Here is a 15,920-nt window from a genome sequence, read left to right on the forward strand (position 1 = left end):
GTATAGAATTGTTGCTTAATTCTTTTTTTTTCTTTTTTCAATAGATGGTATCCTAACAGAATTTTTACATTAATTTTAGAAGATTAATGAAGGACACAATTTATCTTGCATACATTCAGCTATATTTACAAGACTCAATAAAGCTTTCTTCTAGTTATATGTCAAACTTTCTGTTCTGGGAACTCCACAATGTTTAGTTTTTCTCCTGGACCCTCTCTATTAGGAAGTGGTCAAGAGGAGGAACAGAACATTCCAGAGTTCTCTGGACCTTTAGAATGAAACATTTTTAACATATTTTCTTCCCTCTTTTACTGGATGTCTCTTGACTACCATAACAGTTGCTTTTCAGAGCCTAATCCTAAGGAAGACTCTCAAAGAAGAGATGATGGCTCTGCTAAAGCAAAGTTCTGGCCACCTACTTATCTGCAGGGGTACTACTCCAACATATAACTACAGATAACACAAAAAAAAATGAAACCTTAACCTTTTCAATTTCTCATCCTTCACCTTGTCCTAGCATTTTACTCACTATAATTTGGCATTATAAGGTTCTCACCAACTGTGTGACTTTCTTTTTCTGGGCAATAAGTTCTGCTACTAAATTTTCAGTTTTGCTGAGACCATTGCTGCATTTGTGTTTGCCACAGACGAGGCACAATGGAATAAGATAGTTGGATAACCAGTCCACATAAAACCCATTGATCAGTTGCTTTCATTGTAAAGGCAATGTGTTATTGTGTTAGTTGTTCCGCTAGTGCAGTGAAATGACCCAAAAGATTGTCAGTATTTTGCCCATAGGACTAGGACTAGAATACTCCTATTCCATCTTTGTTTCAAAAATTGCCATATTGGACCATCAGACATGTTGTAAAATACTAATGCTAATAAAAAATTAGAACAGCATAACTAAATGAGAAAATTAAAAAAAATACAAAAATTTCACAATTCACTTCAAACCTATATAATCCATGTTTTGCAACATTTACAACAACAACAAAGTGGCAGGACTGCAGCTGAGTTTCAGTGCATAAAAATTCCCACCACTATGTTAGAATTGTGCAGTGTGCAAATTCAAAAACTTTTTTTTTTTCAATCACATTCTCTTATGGAATCCTGGAGAGAGGTTTACTACAGCTACCTACATTATTACACTGATTGCGGTAAGTCAGAGTGCTCACACAACACTTCTTAATGTATCTCCATCAACACTTTAGCCCTCAGATACTACACTTGGATTGCACATGGGTTGATGAGATTGAATCGACAGCTCAGTATTGATACTGTGCCGCTGGGAGTTGGACGGTGTACAAATTCAATAAATAACTATATACAATTATTAAATCTGTTTCAGCTAAACCTTAAGAAAGGACTCAAGTAAACATGCCCAGAAAACATGAGGAAAGTTAACACCATCCTTCTATGTGAAAGCATGCCCAATATATAGAACAACTGCATACACACGACAACTATAAGTATGTGTTACTGTTTCCTTTGCTGTGTTCTACGTGATCGTCAACAGTGATCCTTGTTATGGGGACATTTTCTTGGAAGCAAATCCTCTCTGAATACAGAGCAACGATTTTATTGTTAAAACACGTGTTCGTAGAAACTATCTCCCCCCTCCATTTCCTGTCTCTGTGTCTATGCAATAAAAGCTGCAACCCCTACACCTGCGTGAGCATCGCAGTTCCCACCGAGCGCTCTGGGGCTTTTGCGTGGGGAAACCTGCATCGGGCGGAGCGCGGATGACCCCAGCGGGAAGCTTCAGGGAGGCTGCCGAGGGGGCGGGCGCCCAAGAGCCGCCCGCAGCCGCTTCGGTCGGCTCCGCTCCGCCTCCTACGCGGCCAGGAAGCCGGAAACGAAGGGGAAGCTGGGCGGCGAGCGAGAGCTGGAGTGGGCTTTGGGGCAGGGAGGAGGCTGTCGCCGCGCTCGCCGGCGTCGGGCGAAGGCGCAGCAGAAGGTAGAGCCGCGCGCCGTTGCATGGAGCGTCTGAAGGTAAAGAGAGCAGAGGGCCCGGAAGCGCGTCGCGGAGCTTGCCCCCCGCGGCCAGACTGAATGACGGGTCTCTTTGAGGGAGAGAGCACTCGGCGAGCTTGGTAGGCCTGAGGTGGGGAAGTCTGGCACCGCGCCTCAGCAGCACCAGCTGCTGTTTGGGGTGGGGGGAGCTTCTCCCAGAATGAAATTGCTGAGGCTTTGGAGAGAAGGGGGTTGTGGCACTTCCGGGAACTCATTCCAGCCGGTCCGGCGTGACGAAGCTTTCCAAGAAAACAAAATCGACCTCTGCGGAACTAGCTGGAGCTTGTGCCTATCTGTGCTGAATAACAGGGCTTATTTCTAGGCGACTGCGGCGGGCGAAGCAATTCCGTCGTTTGGTGCTTCTCCAGCCTGGTGGCCTCAAACCATGCTGGATTAGAGCTCCCGTTGCCCTGGCCTTGGGCTTCCTACCTATTGATGGCTTGTTGCAAAGCCTTACTTTTCTTGTTTGCCTTGTTTGCCCAGAGTTGCACACAATATTGTGATAGGAGTTCATTTCTCCTGTTCTGAGTCTTATGCACCGGCATCTTTATTCTGGCATCTCACGGCCTGGTGTTTATCCTCACATACATAATATAATAAGGTGGCCTGCCGTTAAGAAGCAGCTTCATGCTTTTAGCTCTGTAACGGAGGGTTCATATTGCCTAAGTGCAAGCATAATGTTTTGTAACAGAGATAATTCACAGGCTCAGCTGTAAGGCATGGGATGATTTGCATAAAAACTTCTGCATCAGTTTTAAATTTAAGCATTTGCCTGAATGTGTGCAGGTGCAGACATGTATGTGTGTGGGAGGAAAATCCCCTTGCTTACACTTTATTACCCTCTCCAGTCTTGCTCTCTATTATTATCAGTGTTCTTTCTCACATTCACAATCCTGAAAGAAAGAAAACAAGTACCTGCCTACTACAGGAAGTCCTCACTTAACAACTGTAATTGGAACCAGCAATTTTGTTGCTGTGTGATGGGGTTGTTAAGTGAAACATCACATGACCACATCAGACTTACAATGTCCATTCTGCTGTGGTCGTTAAACAAATCATTTGAGGTTGTTAAGTGAGACATCACATGACCGCAACTTGCGACTTACTGCTGGCTTCTCTATTGACTTTGTTTGTTGGAAGCCAGTTGTGAAGCTCACAAATGGTGATCACGTGACTGCAGGGTTGCTGCGTTGGCATAAGTTTGAAGACTGGTCATACTTTTTCAGTGCCGCTATAAGTTTGAACTATTGCTAAACAGGGCAGTTGTTAACTGAGGACTACCAGTACTGTACTATCTTTCTGAATGGATGCAAAGTGATGGCAGTGTAATCTGTTTATCTTTTGGGATGGTGGATATTTTGAATTGGTAACATTGCAGCATTCAGCCACCAAAATGCAAAGTGAAGTGTGTGTTTCCAATCATCCTCGGTCTTTTTTTCCTAAGAATATGTTTGGCCTCTCTTCTGAAATAAAAGGTGGTTGGTGCTAATGAGGACAACTCTTTACTTTTCTAGAAAAAAAGTGTCCACTTATTGTGTGATATACCCTTAATACATAGAGTTTCAGCCCAATCACAGATGTAGATTTCATTTTTAGAAGATACGTGCACAATATGGAAAACAATTACTTAATTTTATTTTTCAGCTTAATTTATAACAAAATTCAAGTTATTAACTGAAACAGCTCTAGTTCAGCTGGAGAATAAATGGTTTTTGCTATGATATGCTAGAATACATTTAAGTAATAGAAAATATTATTAGAATCAGGTACTTCTTCTCCCAGAATTGCTTCCTAGTAAATCTATCTGGGATGACACTAGATAGATTATAAAGTTAGCAGTTTGTGGTACTTTATAATTCAGCCTTTATCAGCAGTTGCTAATAAGTGGCAGCACGTCCTGAAAAAAAGCAACACATTAAAAAAAAAAAGATATACAGCACCGTAATGTGGATGCTGCCATTTATGTGTTTTGAATTTTCAACATAGGGAGCTAGTGATTGACATTGTCAGTAGATTGTCTCCAAGAAAAGGTAGATGGCATACATGCCTACATACTTAGATAGTTAATTGTTTTGAAGAGCTATTGATTTCTTACCTTTGTTTCATATAAGAAGCTAAATCATAATGTGGTTTGTTTCATTTTGGCTTAGTGAGATGTTGTATTACAGAAATCATTTTAAAGCTAACCATAGTTTATACATTACTATAGTTTACACAAGCCATAGTTTACAAATTGCTATGTTGGGTTCACCTAACACCTAAAATAAAACCAATTTTATAACAAATATTATAACAAATAAGAAATATTACAGATTCCTGTGAAGTGTGAATCAGGCCTGAGTAACACAGAAACTTGTTACATAATTTTGATTGTTCTCGTATTGCTTCTAACTATAGCAATTCTACTGTTTTCCCCCATGAGCCACCAGAGCTGGGTCTATTTATTATATTTATATACTGACCCCTAAAGCAATAGTTGCAAGCGATTATTTTCTCATTAATAGAAACAATGCATATGAAATATAGAAGAGTGAAGTTACCTTGTTTGGGGGGGAAAAACCATCAAAATCAGTGGCACACATTGTGATAAATCATGAAATGGTTCTTTGCTAAATGCGGTGTGCTAATGGCTTACACTGGGGCAGTAGATCACTTCAAACCATATATGCATTCAGTACATGGATGCATATGCATCACACTATTCCCTTTCAGGATGAACAGTATTATATAAAGCAGAGAGAAAACAAGTGAGTAGTAGTGAGCAAAAGAAATTAAAGGCAGAAAACAAGAGAAGGGGAAAAAAATAAAATTAGGATATACGAACAACCATTCATTATTATTTTCTATATTTTGCTATCCTTGAAGGCCATCCTTGTTTTCTCCATGTCCATTCACTGATTCATATATTGACCTTTGTTTTTTAACTTCTCATCTCTCTCTGAGGATCTTATCAACTCCATCCAGTTCCAAGTTTCTCAGTCTTCCCTTTCCTTTCAGCATATTCCTTCATATATCATAATTGTTTTGCAATTTTGTTCTCATTCATTCTCTTTGTAGGACCAAACCATTTCTGTACACTTGTTCCATACTGCTCACTCACTTTTCATTCAGTCCACATTCATCACCTGCTTATTCTTGATCCTCCTTTCTTGTTCTATCACAGGTATCCCATTCCTATTGCATTCAACTTGCATGTTTTGTCTGACATACTCAGTTCTTGCTTCTGTATATCAAAGTGAGAAGCACATTTTTATACACAACCATTTTTGCTTCTTTAAATGCTCATGTCTCACAACAGAACCCAAATGACCTGATACCAAATTCTACCAAAATTTACTCTAGTTTTACATAATTTATATATCATTTGCAGTCATTCATTTTTCCTTGTCAAAAACAACTGAGTTGTAAGTATAAAGTGGCCTATAAGTTTGACAAAATAATAAATACATTAGCATTTGGTTCACTAATTTTCATCTCTATATTCTTGTGTCATACACACTAACATTTACTGTGTATCATTAACTTTCCCAGTCAACAGCATGGCATTATCAGCATACAAAGGTGCACACACATTCACATCCCCAAGCAATACATGACTTAAGTCACTACAGAAATTTCTTGTACTTTTATCCATTAATATATTAAGAAACCAAGTGGATATCAGACTTCCTTGTTGTATTTCCTGCTCAGTGTTGAATGATTTTCTAAGCATTCCATTTATTCTCATGCATGCTTTACTTCCATTTTTATATTGCTTTTATATATTGTTTTTTATTGATAGTGTTACTGACATTTTAATGTTGACCGTTGTTTATTATTTGATCTTATCAACTGCTGTGAATCTTATAGGAATTGGTATCGTATAAATTTAATGAATCACTGCCACTACTACCATCATCTACTGCTCTTATTGTATTCGGCAACCAATCTTAAATTCCATTTGTATACAAAATATTACATACTTTGAGTGTATTCAGCTCATTGTACACTTCCTCTAAATCAAGAGTCATACAATAAACTTTATTTCTCATATTCATACAGTTGCTGAAGAGCAAAAACCTGGTGTGCGCACCCCTGATCAGCATAATGCAACACTACAGTTCCCAAATTTTGCTCATTATCACCTCTCATATTCTTTAAATATGAAAAGAGTTATTCCGAACATTTTCACAGACCCGGCTAATTGTTTTTACTTTATATAGAGAAGTGATGTCATTCTTGCAATCATTAAGCACAGATGGAGCCTTTGCACACATTAAACAATTGGCGCAGCCATTGCAGCAAATCATACCCATATTTTACCGTTTCTCCAGTTGCACTGCCAACACCTGCAGCCTTACTATTTTCAACATTCTCACAACTTGTATGACTTCCTTTTCCTTAATTTTTTCTTGGACATTAACATTTACAGTTCCATCTTTGAAAAATAACTATCGCTTCTATGCAAATCACTGAAATATTCATTCTAGAATTCTCTTACTTTAGTTTCATCCCAAATAATTTTGTGACTTCTGTTTCTTCTGCTGGAGGTTTCTTGTTTTACCCCTTTTTACCCCCCTTCCACACCATTTTTTCTTTCCATCAAAACTGTTTGGTTTATTGAATGTGTTTCAGTATACTACTTACACCTCCAAGTTGGTGGTATGTGGCCAAGGCATGTTGGCTTGCAAGGTAGCCTCTAGATTAGAGTTCCTACCTTGCATAGAATAGCATGAGCATACATGGTATAAGCTGGGGCTTGATTATGCTTGCAGTATACTGCCAAAATGTACCCAAATTGGCTGTCTTGTCCTTAATACTAGCAGGGAATGTTGGATCTAGCAGGGGTTCAACTCAGGTTAGTAACACCTTTTGTATGCACCTTTTCATACTGTAGGTGTCTCTTCCAAACTATGACAACACCAAAATAATGAAACACTGCATGCAAATATGTAAGGGATGACATTTTTTATTGTGACACAAATGTCTGTGCTTCTCCATCTTACTAAAAAGTGTATTGTAAAAGCCTCACTGACAAAAGCCAGTCTGCTCAGAAACTGGTAGTAGAGTAGAATGAGTATCTTTCTGTCTGTTACTGTTGTATGTATGTGGGTGGGGGAATATTCAATTCAGTGAAAAGAAAACCAGGACTTTTGACTAAATTTAATGGACTTAAAGGTAGTGCTTTGGAGTACAGATACCCGGTTGAATGTTGATTGAAAGAAAATTTTGTTAGGAAAGAAGTCAAAGTCTGTTTAGCAACTGAAATCCAGTCCCCAATGTATCCTTAGCATATAACATACACTACTATGTTACATACTGATGATACATTATTATGTGAGCTGCATATCATCACTTTCTTTGCTTTGTACCTATTCACCTAACCGTGTTTCGATTGTAACTTTGTTTTTAGTGTACTTATTTACTGTAAATTCAAAAGAAGTATTTTTCCAGTGAGACCCCTTTATCTCGTGAAGTTTTACTTTACCCCAATTACCAGTAATATTTCTTAAATGATAAGAATCTAACACTCAGTAGCAAACTCCTTTTCTGTAGAGTGTTGTTTTTAGAAACAATGGTATAATTTGCAAACACTGTAACTATTTTTATGAACTCCTTGATACAGAATTTTGCCAAAAGAAATTGCAAGGTAAGTTTTCAAAGTAAAGAAAAAGCAGCACAGTTAAGCAACACTCCCTTCTCCACTATATCAAGCCTCAAATGAAAATCCTAATTTGTTGTGTATTTTTTTCCCCATTTAATGCACCTGCACACTGTACATCCCATTTTGTGCATGGAACTGCATCTTAATAAATTTGAGATTGTTAGGTGTTCTGCATAGAACACAGAATTTATTCATTGATGTAGATGAAGTTGTGCAGACATGTCTGCTTTAAGCAGCATTCATACAATATAATGATGACACATACATAGATTGAAGACACAGAAAAATGACACATCTGCTTTTACTAGGCTCAGTTCAAGTTTATGATAACTGTTAGTAACATAATTTTAACTTGTAGAATCTCTTAAGAAGTTTAATGAATGAACGGAAGTTGAGAATAAGTCAGTAGATGCAGTTTATAGCACTGATAATTATTTCCTGTGTTTGAAAAAAGCACGCTTCTCTGTGTTAATTCTGTAAGGGTATAAAATCTCAGTAACCGCATGTGGCAGCATCTGACTGATCTTGAGAAAGCTAAGCAGGGTTAGATCTAACTAGTATTTGAATGGGAGGAAGAAATTCCATGGCTGTAAATTAGACTGGGTAGCTCAAGGACATCCCAAAAGAAGAAGGCAGTGACAAAGCAGTGTTGTGTTGTTGCCAAAAAAACCAATGTGGATGAGCCCATAGAGTCAGCAGGAGTCAAGCTCAGTTCAAGGGAGACTTTATGGTGTCTAAAGGCTTTAACTATGAGTGTATGTTGAGACAAAGGTCACATACGTGGTCCAGACAGCCTGCTGTTTAGTAAACAAGGTATTTATTTATACCCACACAATAAGTATATGCCTTTTGATTCTTCAGTTTTTAATAAAAAAGGTAAATACCATTGCAATGACTTGTTTAAGCTGGAGTTAAGTGCTTGTATTTTTCTATGAATAGGAGAAAAGCTTTTTCAGGAGTCAGTTAAAATTATCTTATACGGATATTTGCCTGTAGATCTAAAATAAGAAGAGTTCATACTTTGTCCCGGACATATTGGCAACTTAATTCATGATGTTATGTTTTATTTTTCAAACCCAATAGATTTGACTAACTGGGAGCAAATATGCAGAGCACTTCAAATTATCTGTGGCTTCTATCAGACATCCTGGGACAGGGAGCTACTGCAAATGTTTTCCGTGGACGACACAAGGTTTGTACAAAGATAGAAATTCTGCTAGTTGGAAAGATTTTTGCTTAGGCTCAGTGTAGGATCTTTTCTTAACTTCTCATATTGAATGGCATCTATGTGTTTACTTATCAGAGGTGAAACAGATGTGTCTTAATAACATATTGTAGCTTTTGCCAGATGAATATTCCATGACACTTTTTTTTAAATGTTGCAAACGTTTCATTAAAAATTCAAATGGACCGGAACAAGAGTTGTTTTCCAGAGATGGTCATTTTAATGATTCTGGGCTCTTTCTAAATAAACCTAATATTTCTTACAGAAAACTGGAGACTTGTATGCTGTCAAAGTATTTAATAACTTCAGCTTCCTTCGTCCTGTGGATGTTCAGATGAGGGAGTTTGAAGTGTTAAAGAAACTAAATCACAAGAACATTGTCAAATTATTTGCCATAGAAGAAGAGGTAATTATGATCTATTCTGCATGTATTTTATTGAGGAGCAATTGATGTTTTACATTTTGTATATTAGTTTCAATATGCCACATTTTTTTTCTTAATTATATCCTGAGAGGCACAAGGACATGGGCGATGTTCAAATATAATGTAAAGTTATGAAAATGAACTTAATCTCCCTGCTTCCTCTTCTGGAATATGGCTACAAGAAAGAAATTAGAAAATTTCCACATGCTTTAAATTGGCTACAGATTAATGTATCATTCAGTCCCTAAACTGGTTGATTTTAATTTTTATTAGTAAAAGTAAGTGAAGTTTTTGAATTGACTTGTTTCCATTAACCGGAGTTAAGATCAATAATTTGTTTGGATTCAAACAACATGACAAGCTCTCATTAAGATGAAACAAAATCAAAAGTTTCTCAGCTCCAGAAGAAGGAAAGGAGCTAGAGACCTAAGGGGAGACTACACTTGGTTTTGTAATGCTAAGTGTTTGACACTGAATCCAAACCCACAGTATGCAACCTTTTCTGATACTGTTTGTGCAGAATTGCACAATTAAATTAATTGCCTTTCAATTAATAAACTGTAATCAAGGAAATCCTTGTCTCAAGCTTTGTTCATAGGTTAGCTCATTAGTCTAAAGCAGTGTTTCTCAACCTTGGCAACTTTAAGATATCTGGACTTCAACCTCCAGAATTCCCCAGCCACCCATGGTTAAACACTGGTCTAAAGCATAATTTATACTTCACTAAATTTTTGACTTTGTAACTTACTTAATGTAAATTAAAACTTTTGTTTTATTTTTTTCCTAGACAACCTCTAGACATAAAGTCCTTGTTATGGAATTTTGTCCATGTGGCAGTTTATACACAGTTTTAGAAGAGCCATCTAATGCCTATGGGTTGCCAGAAACAGAATTCTTAATTGTATTGAGAGATGTTGGTATGTGAAAGTTATGTCCTTAGATTTTAAAATGTTTATTGTACTTATTCCCAACTTTCAGCCTCCAAGTGTTCTTTAGACTATGGTTTTCATTTTGGGATTTCTGGCCCCATAACACCTGAGGACCTAAAGTTGCAAACCACTAGTCTAGTGTTTGGTTTTGGGTTTTGCCATACTATATTCATCTACCTTACTTAATTAGAATGTTTGAATTGTATGTCATATAAAATAACAATTTGGATGTTATTTTGCTAAACTGCAGTAGATGCACATTTTCCAAGCTTTGTAGCAGGAATTTACTTGTAATATGTAAAAGTATGAAGCATGTAAACCACAAACACATGTTCCCACCTTGGCCAGGTACTTTCTGACCCAGTTAACTTTGTTGCACCAATTGTGTGCCTGCTTAGGCAAAGCAGATGTAGACAGGGTGACACGTGCCTCAGTTATATCTAGGCTAGATATATCTAGATAGAATATATGCTATCTGGAACTGCCTTTTAAAAAATGTACCAAAAATGCAGCTGGTCCAAAATGTGGCAGATAAAATGAAAGGAGCTAATTGTCGGAATCTAATCTGCTATTATTCTGGGCCCAAATCAGAGCGCTGAATCTTATGTTCTGAACTGTACATACTTAATCAGCTCAATAGGAACATTACTGTGCCATAAAATCAGTTGGAAGGATTTGCTATTTATCCTGAACTAGAGGTACATTCAAGAGCCAGTTTGGTGTAGTGGTTAAGGCACCAAGGTAGAAACTGGGAGACTGAGTTCTAGTCCTGCTCTGGGCACAAAGCCAGCTGGGTGACCTTGGGCAAGTCATACTCTCTCAGCCCTAGAAAGCAGACAGTGACAAACTGCTTCTGAAAATCTTGCCAAGAAAACTGCAGGGACTTGTCCAGACAGTTGCCAGGAGTCAACACTGACTTGAAGGGACAAAAAAAAGAAAAGAAAAAAGAGGTACATTCAGGTTACAATAAGAGAGAGTGAGACTACTCAGTGGACACATCCATATTTGAAATTCTCTGTTTTGAAAGGCCTGCTTAATTCTTTCTTCAAAGGGTTTTTACTGTCTTATAATAACCATTGTATTCTGGCTGATGTTTAAACTTAGGCTGTTGAATTTGTTCAGATGTCTGTAAAACTTTATTTGCTTTTTACATGCTGTCTTTATTTTCCATTTTTATTTAATTATTAAAATGTGTGTGCTGTATATTTGTCATATACAGAAGTCTTGCCACTCAAATTGGCTTGCTATAATCTCTTGCAAAATCAAAATGTTTGTCTGTAATTGGTATTTACTAGGTGCTTATCTCCCCATCTTTGCATAATTCAAAGGGTGAAATAGAATGTCTCCCTCACTGTCTTACCTGCTGCTCAGAGGTGTAAGTCAAATAATCTAGAACCAGGGCATGATGAGAAAATGCAGCTGCTGACCAAAATTGATGGCTGGCAGAAAGAAAAAGGCTGCTTCTCCCTAGCTGCCATAGCAGTGGGGTTAACTCCATGGGTTCTCCCTTCACCTTTACCCAAAGTATCCCTACAATCAGAGGACAGCCACCATGGCAGAAACTCCTGTGTCCTTTCTCTTACATTCTCTTATTCAGGAAGCTGAATTTCAAAAGTGTATTTTTGTAGTATACCTTGATAATCTTTTGCCCACTGGGAGTTGACCTGTGTCCTGTTCTAGGTTTGCACCATCTCCAAACCTTTTTAAAGGGCTGTGTTTATAGATGTGAAAAGGAGAGGATATGGGTGTTTATGCCACTAAGGTAATCCTCTCATGTCTACCCTTTCTTACTTGAGGAGTCTTAGGAGAGATCTCCAGTTAAAAATACAGCTGCATATACTGTATATTCAGCACCTCCTCTACCCAGAAGACTCTCGTACTCAGCCATCCAAAAGTATTTCTCTCTTTGTGTGTGTGCCTTCAAGTCATGTTGACTTCTGGTGACTGCCTGGACAAGTCCCTGCAGTTTTCTGGGCAAGATTTCAGAAGTGGTTTGCCATTGCCTGCTTCATATGGCTGAGAGAGAGTGGCTGGCCCAAGGTCACCCAGCTGGCTTTGTGCCTAAGGCGGGACTAGAATTCATGGTCTCCCAGTTTCTAGCCTGATGCCTTAACCATTACACCAAACTGGCTCTCATTCTCTCTTAGGCATACCATATCTGGGTAGCAAACTTTCACACAACAATGTATGATGACAAAGACAGCTTTCCGCATCTTTTTCCTGCTATCTGTGGTTTTCAAGATTTTTTGTAACCCAGGTAGAATATGCTGGTCTGCCTAAGAAGGAGAGGTATCAAGAAGAGGACTAAACCAGCCAGCAACCTGGAAGAGCCACTAAAGTCTCTGAGGACTCCTACTTACAGTGCATGCTATTGCTGCTTGACAATGACTTGTAGTAGCAATAGTGGCTCTTCCCAAATGGCTCCTATTTGGTCCCAGTGCTTAGGCTACCATGTTTGAGTTGTAAAGACTAAGGTGATAGAAATTGAGTAGTATAAATGCATCTACAGTTGTATTTAACACTAATAAGTCCACCATACTTAGACTGAACATCCTAGTTTGCATCTATAGGCTCGCACTGTAAATAAAATTGCTCTTCTGGCAGTGGTGTTTTTGGAACATTTGTTTCCATAAATTATCTTCTCTGTACCTCAGCCTGTAGCTGTTGGAAATAGTTGATCAAGATCTTGGAGCGCTGTCATAAATGTTACAAGCCAAATATTTGAAATCTTGTTTCAGATACTTACTCTTTTTCCAAAAAAGAAAAAAAAGTAAGTTTCTTTGGTATAAATTAGATTCCCATCCAAATAATACATTGGGAAAGTTATACCTCCCTGTCTCTTGACATTGCAGGACATTAGAATCTGCCTTTGAGTGTGAACATTAGTGCAAAATCACATTCTAATGTTGAGCTTGGCCAGTTGTTCATTCCTGCTTGGCATTTACTGATTCATAAAGAAATAAAGTAATTGAAAATAAGTATGCACTCCTATAATTGTAATAAGGTACCATGTTTCTTATCAAACCTACATAATTTTGCAATCTACTTATATGTATTTTTAATTTATTGTTTACGTTGAAGTGGCTGGTATGAACCATCTTCGAGAAAATGGAATAGTGCATCGTGACATCAAACCAGGCAATATAATGCGTGTTATAGGTGAAGATGGACAATCAGTTTACAAACTCACAGATTTTGGGGCTGCTAGGGAGTTGGATGATGATGAACAGTTTGTCTCCCTCTATGGAACAGAAGAATATTTGGTAAGCCCAATATTTTTTCTTTTCTTTAATGACTGCTAAGTAGAATTTTTAATCATGGTTTATTAAACAAACCATAATGATCTGTTTGAAGTAATACTAAACTAGCATGGCTGGTTCACAAACAACAAGCAAACCAAATTATATATTCATTTTTAAAAGTCCAGGATCAAAATTCACAGCCTGAGGATCATATTTTAGAAGGCCCAGGTGAATCAAAAGGTTGTTTTGTGCCAAAACTATCACAATAGAAGCTCAAGGCAAGCCTGCAAGCATTCTGCAAAAAAAGGTATCCCATAAAAAAAATCTCCCTCATTTCACTTGTGTAGAAAAGAAAATCTCAAATGAATATGACCAAATTTGTTTTAATTATCCTTTCTTTTGACAAGATAACTGCTGCTAAAGGTATAGACTGTTAGCCTTGTTCATATTACAGTTTGTTTTGAAACAAAACTACTGTCAGGATTGGTGGTAATATATAAAAGCCACTTCTGCTTATGGCAAATCTTGTTTGCCTTATTTAATTTGTATTCTGTCATTTTTGTGAAAGAAAATACTCAGGCCTGTTGAATTTCACCCATACAGTATATTGTAAAAAGTCTTGTACTTTATTTTATGGAAGATAACATATAGAAAGCTATAACCTCTGGTGCTGTCTGTAATAATATCCATAGAACTTCCATTGCAATATCCTTGCAATATATGCAAGAGTCTTGCATTGTTTTCCCTTTTTGCACCCTAGCATCCTGACATGTATGAGCGAGCAGTATTGCGAAAAGAGCACCAGAAGAAGTATGGGGCAACGGTTGATTTGTGGAGCATTGGAGTGACCTTTTATCATGCTGCAACTGGAAGTCTACCATTTCGACCTTTTGAAGGGCCACGGAGAAATAAGGAAGTGATGTAGGTAATTTAAAGGAAGTGTCTACTAAACTAAACTAAATTGTCTACATAAAATTTGAGAAAATGAAATATCAAGAAAGATTTTCTTTGAGGATTCTGTTACACTCTTGTATCCTGACTATGTTATTTGCTTTGCAATTTATTTTTCTTTCCTGGATATGATGTAACAAATTTGTAACACTGATAAACTCAGAAAGTACTGCATTTAGATATGTAGAGCTGATGTTTTCTAGTGGTGTTGAAGGCAGATTTCATTTGGCATACTTAAAAAGCACAATGCTTCTGTTTATGTCTGAATATTAGAATGTTGGCAATATGTAGGACATACCTGGCTTCCAAAGACAATATTATTAAAATGTTGTTGTTTGGCATAAGCAGCAATTTGGGATAGATTTAATGGGTCAGTTCCAGAAATATGCCACTGAAAGGCATTTTGGTTATGGCAATGCTCTCCATATTGTTGGCCTAGGAAAAGACATTCTTTTGCATAAGATCAGTTAACAAAGGAGCCAAGGTGGATTAAATCAGAAGCCTGTGATCCTGTTTCCACAGTGGATAACCAAATGCCTATGGAATAAATAGGATAGAATAATAGATTCCCACTTATCTTCACTTGGTATGTTTTTTCCAATGATGGAGGTAATATATAAAATGAGAGAGACCTAATACCTGTTGTTTTACTTACAATTTTAAAACCCAATTCATAAATTACTATTTCCTTATGGGAATCACCAAGAAAATGTTGCTGCATTTAATATGATGAATCTAATAATTTAAAGCTTGTAATATATACAGCATTTTCACATCAGCCAAAGTTGTCTGTTTGGACAAAATTACTTTGAGAAACAATCAGGCTACTGAATTATGTACATATTATTTGCATTCTTTAGTTTGAAGTAGAGTATGATACTTAGGAACTATAGATGATTGAGGCAAACAAATGATCCTTATTTGGATCCTCACTTTTTGCAAATGGAATTCTATTTACGAAATGCTTCCACTGCAAGAATGAGAAGTGGATCTGATTTTCACCAGTTCTTTTGTCCCGTGTTCCTCTTGCAAAGCAGCTCTGGAAGATTGGTGGGATATCTGGAGTGGTATAGGAAATGGTGCAGGGCTACAGATGAAAAAGAAATCAATGGACATTGCTTCTCCCCTTCCTTTTAATGGATCTCTGACTATAAATAGAAGAAGCTCTATCATTACCAGCTATATAGAAACATTACCCATCTAATGTCTCACAGATATTTGTTTCATGTCTGTATGTATAAATCTGGTGAAAAATATTTAAAAATTTAACAATTTTTAGCTTTTCAGTTCTCAGGAAAAAGCACTTCATTCAAAATTTGTAATGGTCCCAAACTTTCTGTTTATACAGGTGATAAAAAAAATGTATTTCCTCTTATAGTTGGTAAATAGTTCAACAACAGTTAACATGCCACATCTCTGGAAGTGTAATTGGTTATTCTATATTTTACTGGTGTACTGGAAAGCTGCCTAGGCTTTGTTTGGGATTCAC

General features: G+C 37.3%; 1 protein-coding gene across 2 annotated transcripts in view; it reads left to right on the forward strand.

Moving 5' to 3' along the window:
• Positions 1–1,858: 1,858 nt before the first annotated feature.
• The window catches only part of TBK1 (TANK binding kinase 1), a 35,984-nt gene continuing 21,922 nt past the window's right edge, over positions 1,859–15,920 (forward strand). The window contains exons 1-6 of one of the 2 annotated variants that reach the window (XM_088141782.1): positions 1,859–2,096; positions 8,744–8,852; positions 9,151–9,291; positions 10,097–10,226; positions 13,320–13,501; positions 14,241–14,401. In XM_088141782.1, the coding sequence (XP_087997908.1) occupies positions 8,766–8,852; positions 9,151–9,291; positions 10,097–10,226; positions 13,320–13,501; positions 14,241–14,401 (701 nt within the window). In that variant the 5' untranslated portion in view covers positions 1,859–2,096; positions 8,744–8,765. The remainder of the gene's footprint in view (positions 2,097–8,743; positions 8,853–9,150; positions 9,292–10,096; positions 10,227–13,319; positions 13,502–14,240; positions 14,402–15,920) is intronic. The other variant, XM_007433405.3, reaches the window with a different exon arrangement.

The sequence above is a fragment of the Python bivittatus genome, unplaced genomic scaffold, assembly GCF_059951505.1.
Source record: "Python bivittatus isolate LINGU-HERP-01145 unplaced genomic scaffold, Pbiv_v1 ctg000330_np1212, whole genome shotgun sequence".
Taxonomy (NCBI): Eukaryota; Metazoa; Chordata; class Lepidosauria; order Squamata; family Pythonidae; genus Python; species Python bivittatus.